The 11873-nt window shown below is 34.3% G+C and overlaps 3 protein-coding genes across 3 annotated transcripts; 1 reads left to right on the top strand and 2 right to left on the bottom strand.

The window, feature by feature from the left end:
- Nucleotides 1–1286: 1286 nt before the first annotated feature.
- Nucleotides 1287–4879, bottom strand: LOC109805598 (Peroxisomal membrane 22 kDa (Mpv17/PMP22) family protein). The gene is made up of 6 exons (XM_020367749.3): nucleotides 4615–4879; nucleotides 3929–4084; nucleotides 3696–3828; nucleotides 3559–3598; nucleotides 1602–1721; nucleotides 1287–1519 (listed from the first exon to the last, which is right to left on the bottom strand). The coding sequence occupies exons 1-5, from the start codon at nucleotides 4849–4851 to the stop codon at nucleotides 1634–1636; spliced, it is 654 nt and encodes a 217-aa protein (XP_020223338.1). The 5' UTR covers nucleotides 4852–4879; the 3' UTR covers nucleotides 1287–1519; nucleotides 1602–1633.
- Nucleotides 4880–5028: 149 nt separating this feature from the next.
- LOC109805596 (Tetratricopeptide repeat (TPR)-like superfamily protein) lies at nucleotides 5029–6867 on the top strand. Its single transcript, XM_020367747.3, has one exon. It carries the CDS (start codon nucleotides 5320–5322, stop codon nucleotides 6712–6714), a length of 1395 nt encoding a protein of 464 aa, XP_020223336.1. The 5' UTR covers nucleotides 5029–5319; the 3' UTR covers nucleotides 6715–6867.
- Nucleotides 6868–7401: 534 nt separating this feature from the next.
- LOC109805597 (reticulon-like protein B17) lies at nucleotides 7402–10936 on the bottom strand. Its single transcript, XM_020367748.3, has 8 exons — nucleotides 10293–10936; nucleotides 9246–9399; nucleotides 9079–9153; nucleotides 8836–8977; nucleotides 8664–8733; nucleotides 8489–8554; nucleotides 8287–8409; nucleotides 7402–7959 (listed from the first exon to the last, which is right to left on the bottom strand). The coding sequence occupies exons 1-8, from the start codon at nucleotides 10768–10770 to the stop codon at nucleotides 7781–7783; spliced, it is 1287 nt and encodes a 428-aa protein (XP_020223337.1). The 5' UTR covers nucleotides 10771–10936; the 3' UTR covers nucleotides 7402–7780.
- Nucleotides 10937–11873: the final 937 nt, after the last annotated feature.

The following is an 11873-nucleotide window of genomic DNA, read 5'->3' as shown; positions in this document are numbered from 1 at the left end:
TATTAAAGTGTTTTTTATTTTTATAGTGGTGTTCTTTGATTTAATTTTTTTAACATATGATTGATTTAACGAATTTTAATATCTTAAGAGAAAAATACATTATAAATTAATCTACGACTGTGATGAAATTTTAAGAATAACACTTAACGTACTTTAACCTAAGTTTTTATAAATTATTTATTTTAATTTATCATTTATTAATGTTTATCTTAATCTAATTTCATTGATAAGTAATATATAATTTTTTTTTTCCATGTTCTGACTTCTTAAACTACCGTAACTTCCTTTATAGTATTATATCTTTTGCAATTTAAAGGATGAATATTTTAAACTAAATTATACTTTTAACCTTTTCATTTTTATTAATTCACAATTTTGATCCTCTATTTTAAAATAGAGACATTTAATATTTTTAATTTTAAAAATATGAAATTTTGATCCTCTTATCAAACTGACATCTACTAAAGAGTAAATTTTAGTGTTTACTCATATAAGTAATATACCATTTAGCAATAAGACATTTAAAAATGAAAAAATTAAAAAAAAATACAAATAAAATTTTTATTAATAAAATAAATATCAATCACTAGTAAATATATATATATATATATATAACCTTTTTATGTTATTATTTTTTTATTTTTATCATAATATGTCGTATCACTAAATATCATATCATTAAAGTAGTGACGAATCAATTCACAATGTTAAAATTTAATGATACAAAAACATCAAATTGATGGAGATTCAAATTCCATACTTTAAAAAATAGGTAAACTAAATGTCTCTATTAGGGACAAAAATTGTAGATAGACAAAATAGAATGATCAAAAGTACAATTTAGCCAATAAATTTTATATAACTAAAATTTATAATAATTAAATATTTTGAACATAAAATTTAATTAAAATATATAATAAATAAATTATATTTTACATTTATGATAAATAATTTATTTTGTGATATAAAATTATTAATTATTGATAATTATAAAAATAAAAATATTTTTAAAAAATAATATCCATATGATGCTGAATTAAATCACCTTATGTTATTTTTCACCATATTTGGAATAAATAATGTAAACATTTTGTAACAAAAGATGAAAAGATAAATGTATAAATCCAATCAGTTAAATCCTAAAAATTAATGCTTGAAATAATAATTTACCAAAAGTTTATTAGAGAATCTCTTATAGGAAGTACTTCTGGTGCATCTTACTAATAAAAAACATGACATAGAAAATTATTTAAAAATAAACAACTCTTAAATAAATAACTCTGAAATAAGTAAAGTTGCTTATGCATTAAAAAATAAACAACATACACAAATTATCCCAAAAAATATTATTCCTTCTTGAAAGCTAGCACCTACACTATAACTTTTCATATGAAAGATAAATTTTACAATTGTCAGAAATGAAGGAAAAATGCAATTGTTCTTTGATATCATATTTCCTGCACAGCACACCAAGTCATAACTCATCCCCCACAACTTTCCTCAACCAAAACTTATTAATCTACAAAGACAAGGCTTGATGTTATAATTTGTAACTAACCAAATTATTAAAGGCGAAAAATAATCACGTATTCATAACATACCTAGTGTAAAAATTCCTGGTAGACCATGCATTTTACTTGATCATTGTTGATGACAGGTAGAAATTCCAAAATATTGAACCCATTGACATGAAAGCCACTCGAGCTTGAAGTGGCACTACCCTATACATCCACCATAAAAATAGCCAAGGAATGTAAGACTCACATATGAACAATTCAAACCATAAATAATTAGATGATCATTGAGAATTTGAGATATTTGAAAGCTAGATGTTATACCAACATGATCACAAGTCCCCCTAAATAACATCCCCATCAAAGGATTTAAAAAGTACAGTGTTAACTGTTATTTTTATCCAATAAAACAAGAATTAGGTATACTTATATGCTTCAAAATCAAACTGATAATAATTAACACGCAAGATTGTCTATGAACTGCAACCATCATACAAAGGAGCAAAATATCATATCCAACCTATGGAACATGATTCTAATCCAGACACCAAACAAAACATCGAAACTCTCACGCAGCTAATGTCCAAAATAGTGGTCCCCAGGACACCAATTATATATAAAGTAAGCCTTGCAAAAAATTAAAGCCATTATTTTACAACATAATCACTTTATGTCTTCATAAAAAAATTCAAAATAAGATGAATTATATCTTTCAACTTTCAAGATATATTCATCCTCTCATTACAACTTGCTGAGTTTTATTTTCTTTTCTATGATAATGAACCTCAAAATAAATACTAAGAGATTACTTTTAAGTATTCTATATTATATTTTAAGCTGAAACTTTACGAATTTTAAATAAGAAATGATAATTTTTTAAAGTATTATTGGCGTCGTTGAAGTGTCCATGCATATGGAATTGGGCTCAGGTGTCCTAGCTATATGGAAGTATCAACTTAGTGCATGTTTGGTTTTGCATTAAAGATCCACGTTACTCCTTAATTCCATGTCAAAAGGAGGAAAGAGACGCAGAAGCAAGTCTGAGCTGCTTTCATGTCCGAAGGTAAGTGACGTGTTACCAAACATGTGCTTAAGTGTCCAAGCCTCCAAGGCTAAAAAATATAATTTATTTTAATCAATCTAGTGTGGGATATCCAACATGTGTCATGCCGATGTTGGGGAGGTGTCAAAGTGGAAGATGTGTCCGAAACTCCAACACTATAAACAAGAGTGTTTGTGCTTCATAGTATTCAAGTCACATTTGTAATATAACTAATATTAAAGCTTAAAAAAGAGCTAGTATGTCATTGATCTTGAATTCAATTTTAAAAGAAAAGCAACCTTAATAAGAACCAGTTGCAGATGGAGGGTAGATTATCAGTGAAATCTAAGTAGTCAGTGAACTGGTGAAGCTACTAGTTTACGTTTCATTAATCTGACTATGGTTGAAACATGGTTGTACTAGTGTTAATTTAATATATTTTTAACCAAATAAATATTTCTAAAAAAAAATGTAACTTGACATTGAGATTTTAGCTTTGTAAAAAAAGATGTTTTGGGTTGAATTAAACCCTAAACAAAAAAAAATTGGTTCAAACTAGTTCCTCCACCACTGGTTTTCACTGGTTCTGTGATCATCCACTTTTTTTTTTCGGTTGAAAGGCTTGACACATGATCTATTCACTAGTTTTCCATCAAACTGACAATCTAGTCTGGTTTTTACGACATTGGCATTCACAAAAGCAAGAGAAGACTTCATATGCACGATATATAAGCATTTTGCAAATCTAAAAATCACTTGTTCTACAAAGGTGTCTTGTCTACGATTTAATTTGTTCAAATTGCTCTTGCTTAAGCTTTCATGGTTCTAACTGGATGCAAATGCCTTTCTCGTTTACAAAAGAGCATTTTTCATGGCAACTTAGCAAGGAAATGTTTCGCTTTTTTAGCTACTGGGATTTCCAAAAGCACACTTACTCAATAGAAAAAGGGAAAATAGTAAACATAAGTAGAAGATTAAATTGAAGGGTATGAAGATGTGCACCAGAAATTTAATACACTGACAGGGATCCAGAATCTAAATCCTGCACAGACAAATTAGAAAAAAAGACTATCATCAACACATATGAACTATGCATCAACAAGTTATGATAAATATCAATTAGGCAACAATGTTTGTACCATAAAGTAATGTTGGAAGAGCATCTCTTCTGTATTTTTCTGGAAGCTCAGAGAGCTTCCGTTGCCATAAATTATTCCATGCAAAAACAACAGCAATGACACATGGACCTAACACAATCTGGTTTAGTAAAACCTGCCAGAAGAGACAAAGAGAACATTGAAGGCATCACTATCCTTAACTCTGCTTGCTCCTATAAATTAAATTGAATATAACTGTAAATGAAGCATAGTACCTTTAACATTAGGTTCTGAACCGTTGGTTTGGGGAGATAGTGGTCAAGACACTGGTACCAGGCGTAAGAACCAGGGCCATATAAAAGGAATCCATAGGAAGTCATTCGCAGAGCACGTAGCCAATCATGGTCTGAAAGTAGGTTCGACAATACATCCTATAACAACCCCTTTTGGTTAATAACAAAACCCCTATGTATCTTTACTAAGCATTATTATTGCAAAGGAAAAACAGCAACTCTCATCCACCACCACAACTTCACCAACAGATTGGTTTATCCTATAATGTATCGATAAAGTAAAACTTTCAAACAAGTTTCATTTTACAATATATTTTTAATTACCATAAAAATTGATATTACTGGTGTAAAAAATTTACATGAACCTTTTTTTTTTTCCCACTTAATAACACTATAAAGAGTTGTAGATTATTGAAAGTGCAAAAACCAAACACAATTCAGTTACTAAGGAACCTTCAGGCATTGTTTGTAATTTTACATTAAAAAAAATGTCTCAAAATGTGAGAATTCTTTTCAAGTTACTAGTAGCACGCAAAATTAACCACCCTTTACAAGAAAGTATGATAATTTTCACACACATTAAACAACTTTACACTTACACCCCCATTTTTTCTCCCTCTCTACCCTTTATTGAATTAACAATCTCCAAGTTACAATTTTCTACTCACCTGGGAGACACTGTCATCCCCCTCCTTTGCTTTCCTCCAACGGTTGCTGAGCTGAGCGATTGTGTCACCGGTGAGGGCGAGGGAGGCGGCGGTCACCGCCTGCTTCACCGGAAACCGGAAACCGCCTCCACCGGTTGCGCCCGCCGAACCGGAATTGGGGCGATTACGACGCCGTGGAGACTGCCGTAACGGATTCCACTGCCACAACCCCCAGCCCCCATTCCCAATGGCGTCCATTCCCCCAATATTATCACCCCTCCAAACACGTGATATTTTTGGTTTTATAGCAAAACACAAACGTGGGACCAAACAAACACGAAAACGCACCGTTTCATGTTCAACTTTTCCCGTTTCTAAATCAAATAAAAATCATTTTTTTTCTTGTTTCAAAACGCAATTCAAGACCCAGCAACCAGCATGAGCGGCAACTTCTGTCCTCTCAGAATTTCACGTTGTGATTAAGTGAAGTCCATTTTAAAGACATCTTTTTGTTCAAGCCCAAAGCAACAAGCTTTCTTCAATTCCTCAATTGGGTCTCTAGAATGAATAGCAATCTTTTTGTTCTCTCACAATTTCACATAGCGATCTTTCCAAAGTAAAGATTCTCGAAGCCTCATAGTTTCAAAACCCAATTCCAGACCAAAAGCAACAATCTTTCTCCAATTCCCCAATTGGGTCTCGAACTTTTTATTAGTGTTACGACTTATGAGTTACTCGGGTGAGTTATTGTTGCAACTTACACAACGATGCAAGAAGCTTTCAAAACAAATGAAGCAAATCCACTCCTTTATAATCACCAATGGTCACCTCCTTCATCACTTAAATGCTCCATCATCACATCAATGGATGCCTACTCTTCTCTACAACGCCCTCATCAGTGCCTATCACATTCACAACCACAAGGCTCTTCACCTTTTCTCTCACATGCTTGCAAACCAAGCTCCACCCAACAGTTACACTTTCCCTCCCCTTCTCAAATATTCCCTTCTTCCTTTGGGCTCTACCCTCCACTCCCAAACCCTCAAGCGTGGCCTTTTATCTGACCCCTTTATTGTCACCACTCTCCTTGCCCTCTACGCGAGAAACAACCTCCTTCCTCATGCACGCAGGGTGTTTGAGGAACTTCCCATGGTTGGGATTGTCGCTTGCAATGCAATGCTGAATGCTTTCTCCATGAATGGGGACATGGAGGCTGCTGTGTCACTCTTTGAACTCATGCCCCAAAGGGATGTTATCTCATGGACAACTGTTGTGAATGGTTTTGCTTTGAATGGAAATTTTGGTGCCTCTATTCGGTTTTTTGGGAAGATGATGAGTCATGAGGATGTGGTGGACGGTTTGGTTAAGCCTAATGAGGCTACTTGTGCATGTGTGCTCTCTTCTTGTGCCAACTTAGATGGAAAAGTGGCTCTTGATTGTGGAAAGCAAGTTCATGGATATGTACTGATGAATGAGGTAAGGTTGGGGGTTTTTGTGGGAACTTCATTGATAAATCTTTATGGGAAGATGGGGTGCATGAGTAATGCCGAGAATGTTTTCAGAGTAATGGTTGTCAGAGAGGTGTGCACATGGAATGCAATGATTTCTTCATTGGCTTCCAATGGTAGAGAAAAGAAGGCGCTGGACATGTTTGAGCAGATGAAGCTTCATGGGTTGAAACCAAATGGCATTACCTTTGTTGCAGTTCTTACAGCATGTGCTCGTGGAAATTTTATTTGGGAAGGGTTGGAGTTGTTTCGGTCAATGTGGCATGACTTTCGAATAGAGCCAATAATGAAGCACTACGGATGTGTGATTGATCTTTTGGGTAGAGCAGGGCATATCGAAGAAGCAGCTGAGATCATTAGAAATATGCCTTTTCAGCCTGATGCATCTGTTTTGGGAGCCTTTTTGGGTGCATGTAGGATTCATGGAGCCATTGAACTTGGAGAAGAAATAAGTAAAAATGTGCTTAAATTGCAGACGCAGCATTGTGGCCAATATGTGTTATTGTCAAGCATGAATGCAGAGAAGGAAAGATGGGATCATGCTGCTGATCTGAGGAGAGAAATAATGGAGGCTGGAATTCAGAAAATTCCCGCATACAGTATGGTTCACTAGAAATAACTATTTTCAAAAAGATTGAGAAATTCAGTGACATGATGATTGTCTTGATTTGGCTTAATTTTCTACTGTTATCCAACATGGACATATTCTCCAGATATCAATTTTCCTGATGTCAATTACACTTGAAAAAAAAAAAAAAAATAGAAAGGCAGATCCTTACGGCCTCCATGCAAATATTGAGCCAATTGCTATATTGTCGTTGATACTGTTGCAGACTTGAAGAACTGATGGAAAGGAAGGAGGCAAAATTATTTGTACATTGTACATGAACTTGGTGCAGATTTTGTGGAGCACCAGCCAATGGAGAACAAACCACTTAGGATTAAGCAGCACTTTCCCAAAGGTGCAAATTACCAGAAGATGAAGGTGAGTGCAGCAGAAGTAACAAAGAAACTGCACAGTGGGAGCCACCCCTCCATTACTGTTGGTGACATCAGTGAAGCTATCACCATTCACCGACCACCAACTTGCAGCAGGCCGTTACAGCTGCTGATAATTAGTTAGTTGGTTAGGTTTCTAACCATTTAGTTTGTCAGTAGGAGACTAATCAATGGTTGTAAAAAAACTTGAAAGACAAAGAAAAAATTTAGAATGGCAGGTCCTTGGTCTCCATCCAAATATTAAGCCAATTGCCATATTTTTCTTGATGCAATTTGCTGTTCGACTCTCACCAGTCAGAAATGAAGTGGTAAGGCAGCAAATATGAAGCTTCTTACTGTCGATTTGACAATAGCTGTGTATGAATTAATACATATGTGCACTGCACTAACTTGAATTAATTTGTGCAATGAAAGCACATTTATTATTTTTCACCTAGCTACAAAGAAATGCCCCATCTCAAGGTGCAAGATACATACTCGTGCTAAGTGTCAAGAAATGAATACATTTAGACAACAGGTTGACTATGACTGTAGAATGCCTTTTGATTGCAAATATTGAACATTGGCTGCCTTGAAATCACATTTTTATTGTAAATCTAACTGCAAAGAAATGACCCATCTGTGAATGCAAGATACATATACGTGCTCAGTATAAAGAAATTGCCGGATGACCAAAGTTTCTAGCATTGGCGCTGCTGTTCAGCAACCACTAGTGCTTGCTGTGGTTCCTCTTCCTCAGGTTCTGCAACCACTATCAATGCCTGCTGTTGTTCCTTCTCCGCAGCTTGTGCTTCACCATCTTCTACATGTGGCATCACATTTTGCCGAAAATATCTAAGTATTACAAGCAATATAAATGCTGCAAAGAAAATCACACCATAAGAATCAACTCTCGGTCGTAAAGTTGCAATTGCACATGCTACGTGTTAATTAAGCTGTCCAGACCTTAAGACAAAATGAATCTTTTAAGGATCACTTTCCACCTAGTAAATAAGTAAGATGAGTAAAATTCTCCCATTAGATAAACACTGTTTTAATATTCAAGTTAGATGAGACTACTGCTACGATTTTGGAGACTGATGATGCTTAATTAGTCATGTATTCTTTTGTAAAAGGCTGTGAACGAGAATGTGGTGGTCAGAACTAAATTAAATTTACTAAAACAAGTAGCTTACTGGAGAATTACCTGCGAAGATTCGAGTCTTTACGGTAGATAGATTCCAGAAGGTAATAAGCACCGAAGCGACAACTATCTTCTTGTGAGTGCAAGCACTCCACGTGTCCAACAATCGCAATTTCAAGCATTCAACTATACGACAAAACTTACCTTAGTATAAAATAAAAACGTGGATAGACCTACAAATGTTAATAAGACGGTGGAATTATACCTCGCTGGTTTATCAGCGCAGAGTAACAAGAATAAAGCTTTGGTACACTGAAGCTGACAAAAAACCCTGCTCGTGCATGTATTTAGCAATTTAACAAGATATCCATAATCAGAACTAAAATATAATGAAAAAAAAATGATAATGCTAAACATAATAGAGTTCATGATGTCCTCACCAATGGCAGAGAGTCTCCAAATTGTAATAAGATGCCCATACTCCGCTCCTAGTAAAAGGAAAGGAGCTACCTGCAACAAAAAAGTTAAAATACAATATGATGGAATGAACAAACGCTATTATAAGAAATTTAGCACTCAATCAGAAACCAAGATTTTGATTGCGAGGATTACTTTCAGGGTCATGCACGGTTCTCCCGAAAACAGCTCTCTAGTCTTTGAAATTGCAAAATTTAGCGCAGGAAGAATCAATTTTGCAAGATGTAAAATGTCATCTTCTTTCAGCTTGGTGTAACTCCTTTTCTCAACCTGGTTTCTGAACACATTAACAAACACAAATTCGTTGAGTACATCCAAATCCAAAACTAGGACAGCTTAGAAGAAAAACAACATTATCACAAACTAAACTTGTATTACCTTTGACAAACTGAGTTTGAGAAGAACGAAACACCCAACAAGAGAATTGCCAATCGTGATATGGCCGAGAATATGCTGCAATGACAAGAATGGGAACGTCTCAGCCTCATCATCTACTTAGAGAGACACACAAAAAGAGAAGAAGCAAAGAGAGAGAAGCTCCAGACCTAACGTTGAATCCTTTAGTGAAGGAAGAAGACAAGAAACAAAGACATCCCAAACCAAACCAAAGGGTCGATTTCGAAACATCTCTCCACATAATCAAATCAGTGATCAGCGCCCCAACACGGTCAAGATCAACCCCATTTTCTTCATCAGTTTCTAAACATCAAATCAAAGTAACGCATTAATTATATACTACGCCTTAAAATAACATTAAATAAAATCAAATAAACAAAAACAAGTAAGAGTGTAATAAGCCTCCAAATTCGGTCGCACAAAATTTAGCTACGAAACGCAAAAATCTCTTTTCGGCCACAAAATTCAGTTAAATTAATTATTAATTAATCCTTTCAATGGGCTTCTTATATTTAGTGTGCCATCATGTAGGAGCTTATATATCATAAATTTAGCCTCCAAATTTACTGAAATAAATTTTAGATGCATATTTTCATAAGAATTACAATAACTTGTTTAGAATTAGTTTAATTACCATTTGATAAACTATACTTTCAGTCTCTATAATTAAAAATATTCTATTTTAATTCATATACATACCATTTTTTTTCTCTTGATACATACTGTTTATTCATATAGAGACTTGAAAAGTAAAAATTATGAAACTAAAAACACTATAAAGACTAAAATATAATATTTTAAATTATTAAGACTAAACTGTAAGGATCATTAAACTTTTGTACACCAAATCAGTGTACAGCATTTTCATCCAGATATATGTTACAGTAATACTTGACTATTTTAATTTGTCAGTTAATTCATTAATATAATGTGATAATGAGGTAAACTATTAAATATGACAATTAATTCGTTATTGGATAACATGATAAAAAAAAAAAAAAGCGTTGATGTTTAAACTATCAATGCTCCAATGTAGAAGTGATTAATTAAACTCTCAAAAATAAGCAAAAGTGAGTTTATATGAGCATCATCCCATAACATTTATGAAGTCTTAAAAATTAAACAAATTAAAAAAACACATTTATGATCTCTAAGAGCAATTAAAACATAATTAAGAACAATGCATTTATACATACTTGGAGAAGAAGTTGAAGGAGGTTGAAAAGGCACCAAGCTCAGTCTTTCCTTCCTGTGTCTTCCACTGTGCCTCCTCTTCTTCTGTTTCACCGCCTCATCCACCGCCGCCTCCTTCTCCTCGCGCCGCCACCTCCGCGAGCTCCTCGGCGACGAAATCTGCGCCGCCGCGCGGCTCTTGCACCGGCGCCGCACTCCGGCGGCCTCCGGCGCCTCCTCGTCGAAGCGCGCCTTGGACCTCCGCGCGGAGGAAGGCGAGAGGAGGAGAAGGTCCCTGAGCGGAAGCGAGCTCGTCGGAGATCGGAGGAGAGAGAGCGGAGACCGCGACGGCGACGGCGGCTTGGCGGCCTCCGCCGGCGAGGGAACGACGTCGAGCGAAATTCGAAGAGGCTCCACCGTTCCGTTGTGGGCTCTGCGAGCCAAGCGCGACGATGACTTGGTCCGCGAACGGTGGTGGTAGGGGGAAGAGAAACAATCCATGAATGTGAATGTGAATTTGAATTTGAATCTGAATTTGATGTGAATGTGAATGTGAGATATGATGAGTTGCGCGAGTGAGTGTGGTTTAGACTTTAGAGTGGTGATTTTGGGAGCCGTTGGAGAAAAGACGGCGTTGATGGGCGTGACTTATTTTCAAATGTAGCGGTGCGTGGGTCCGTCATCTTTAACGGTTAATGCTAAGGAAAAGTTAAAAATGGTTGTTTACGTTGGAACTTGGAACTTAGTGGAGTTAACTATTAATGTGATGTCACCAAGCTATGATGGGATTGATCCTCTTGAGTTTGAGTGTGTGAATGTGAGTGCCTTTTGTTATTTTTTAGATTAGATGACTGCAAAAGATTCATGGATGGAAAAATGTGCACTATTTGAAAGAGTTGTAAGATATGTTTGAAGATTATTAACTTGAGAAAAAGAGTAGTAAGAGAGAATCAAGTGCACTCTAAGATGTATTTTTTAGTTGTTTCAAAAAGAGAAGAGAGAGAGATGGAAGAAGAACAAATAAAATTGGTGACACTCATGCTTAAAAAAATTCTTCCAAGGTGACTAGATTTGTGAAAAGAAAAAAAAAAAAAAAAAAAGGTGTAAAATTTTGAGATCTATTCAATTAAATGGAAATGATTGTGTAAAATTATTACTAAGGATAAATATTACTTTTATTAGTTTTTTTTTTTTAAGAATAATCTAAAATATTTCTTGGATTACTTAATTTGTTTATAAAAAAATATCCTTAATTAAAATCATATATATGGTAGAGTATGAGTCTCATTAATTGGTAGAGTATGAGTTCATATTAACTTCTATATATTAAATTATATGTTAAATACTAATTTTTATTTTATGTGAGAATAAATATTTTTAGGGATTTTTTTTCAACGAAAAGATTTATAAGATTTTTTTGAATTTCTTACCTAATTCAGTTTTTTATGTATTATAATTATTTATAAATTAAATATTTATATCTTAAAATAATTTATTAATAAATAAAAATAATTTTTTTTATTATAATTATTTATCATAAATTTAAAATATAATTTATATGTTTAAAAATATGTATGTATACTAATTTTAAATATAACTAGTAC

Source organism: Cajanus cajan, chromosome 8, assembly GCF_000230855.2.
Source record: "Cajanus cajan strain Asha chromosome 8, NIPB_CcT2T_4, whole genome shotgun sequence".
Classification (NCBI taxonomy): domain Eukaryota; kingdom Viridiplantae; phylum Streptophyta; class Magnoliopsida; order Fabales; family Fabaceae; genus Cajanus; species Cajanus cajan.
The sequence above is the reverse complement of the archived record's forward strand: the minus strand, read 5'-3'. Positions and strand labels throughout refer to the sequence as shown.

Excerpts from the sequence above, each read along its gene's own strand:
- LOC109805596 (XM_020367747.3), top strand. The coding sequence starts at position 5,320 with ATGAGTTACTCGGGTGAGTTATTGTTGCAACTTACACAACGATGCAAG.
- LOC109805597 (XM_020367748.3), bottom strand. The coding sequence starts at position 10,770 with ATGGATTGTTTCTCTTCCCCCTACCACCACCGTTCGCGGACCAAGTCA. Across the intron at positions 9,400-10,292 it reads TCCTTCAACTTCTTCTCCAA|AAACTGATGAAGAAAATGGG; the intron begins GTATGTATAAAT and ends TTTGATGTTTAG. Across the intron at positions 8,555-8,663 it reads TTGGAGACTCTCTGCCATTG|GGTTTTTTGTCAGCTTCAGT; the intron begins GTGAGGACATCA and ends ATGCACGAGCAG.
- LOC109805598 (XM_020367749.3), bottom strand. The coding sequence starts at position 4,851 with ATGGACGCCATTGGGAATGGGGGCTGGGGGTTGTGGCAGTGGAATCCG. Across the intron at positions 4,085-4,614 it reads GGGATGACAGTGTCTCCCAG|GATGTATTGTCGAACCTACT; the intron begins GTGAGTAGAAAA and ends GGGTTGTTATAG. Across the intron at positions 3,599-3,695 it reads TCTTCCAACATTACTTTATG|GATTTAGATTCTGGATCCCT; the intron begins GTACAAACATTG and ends TTGTCTGTGCAG.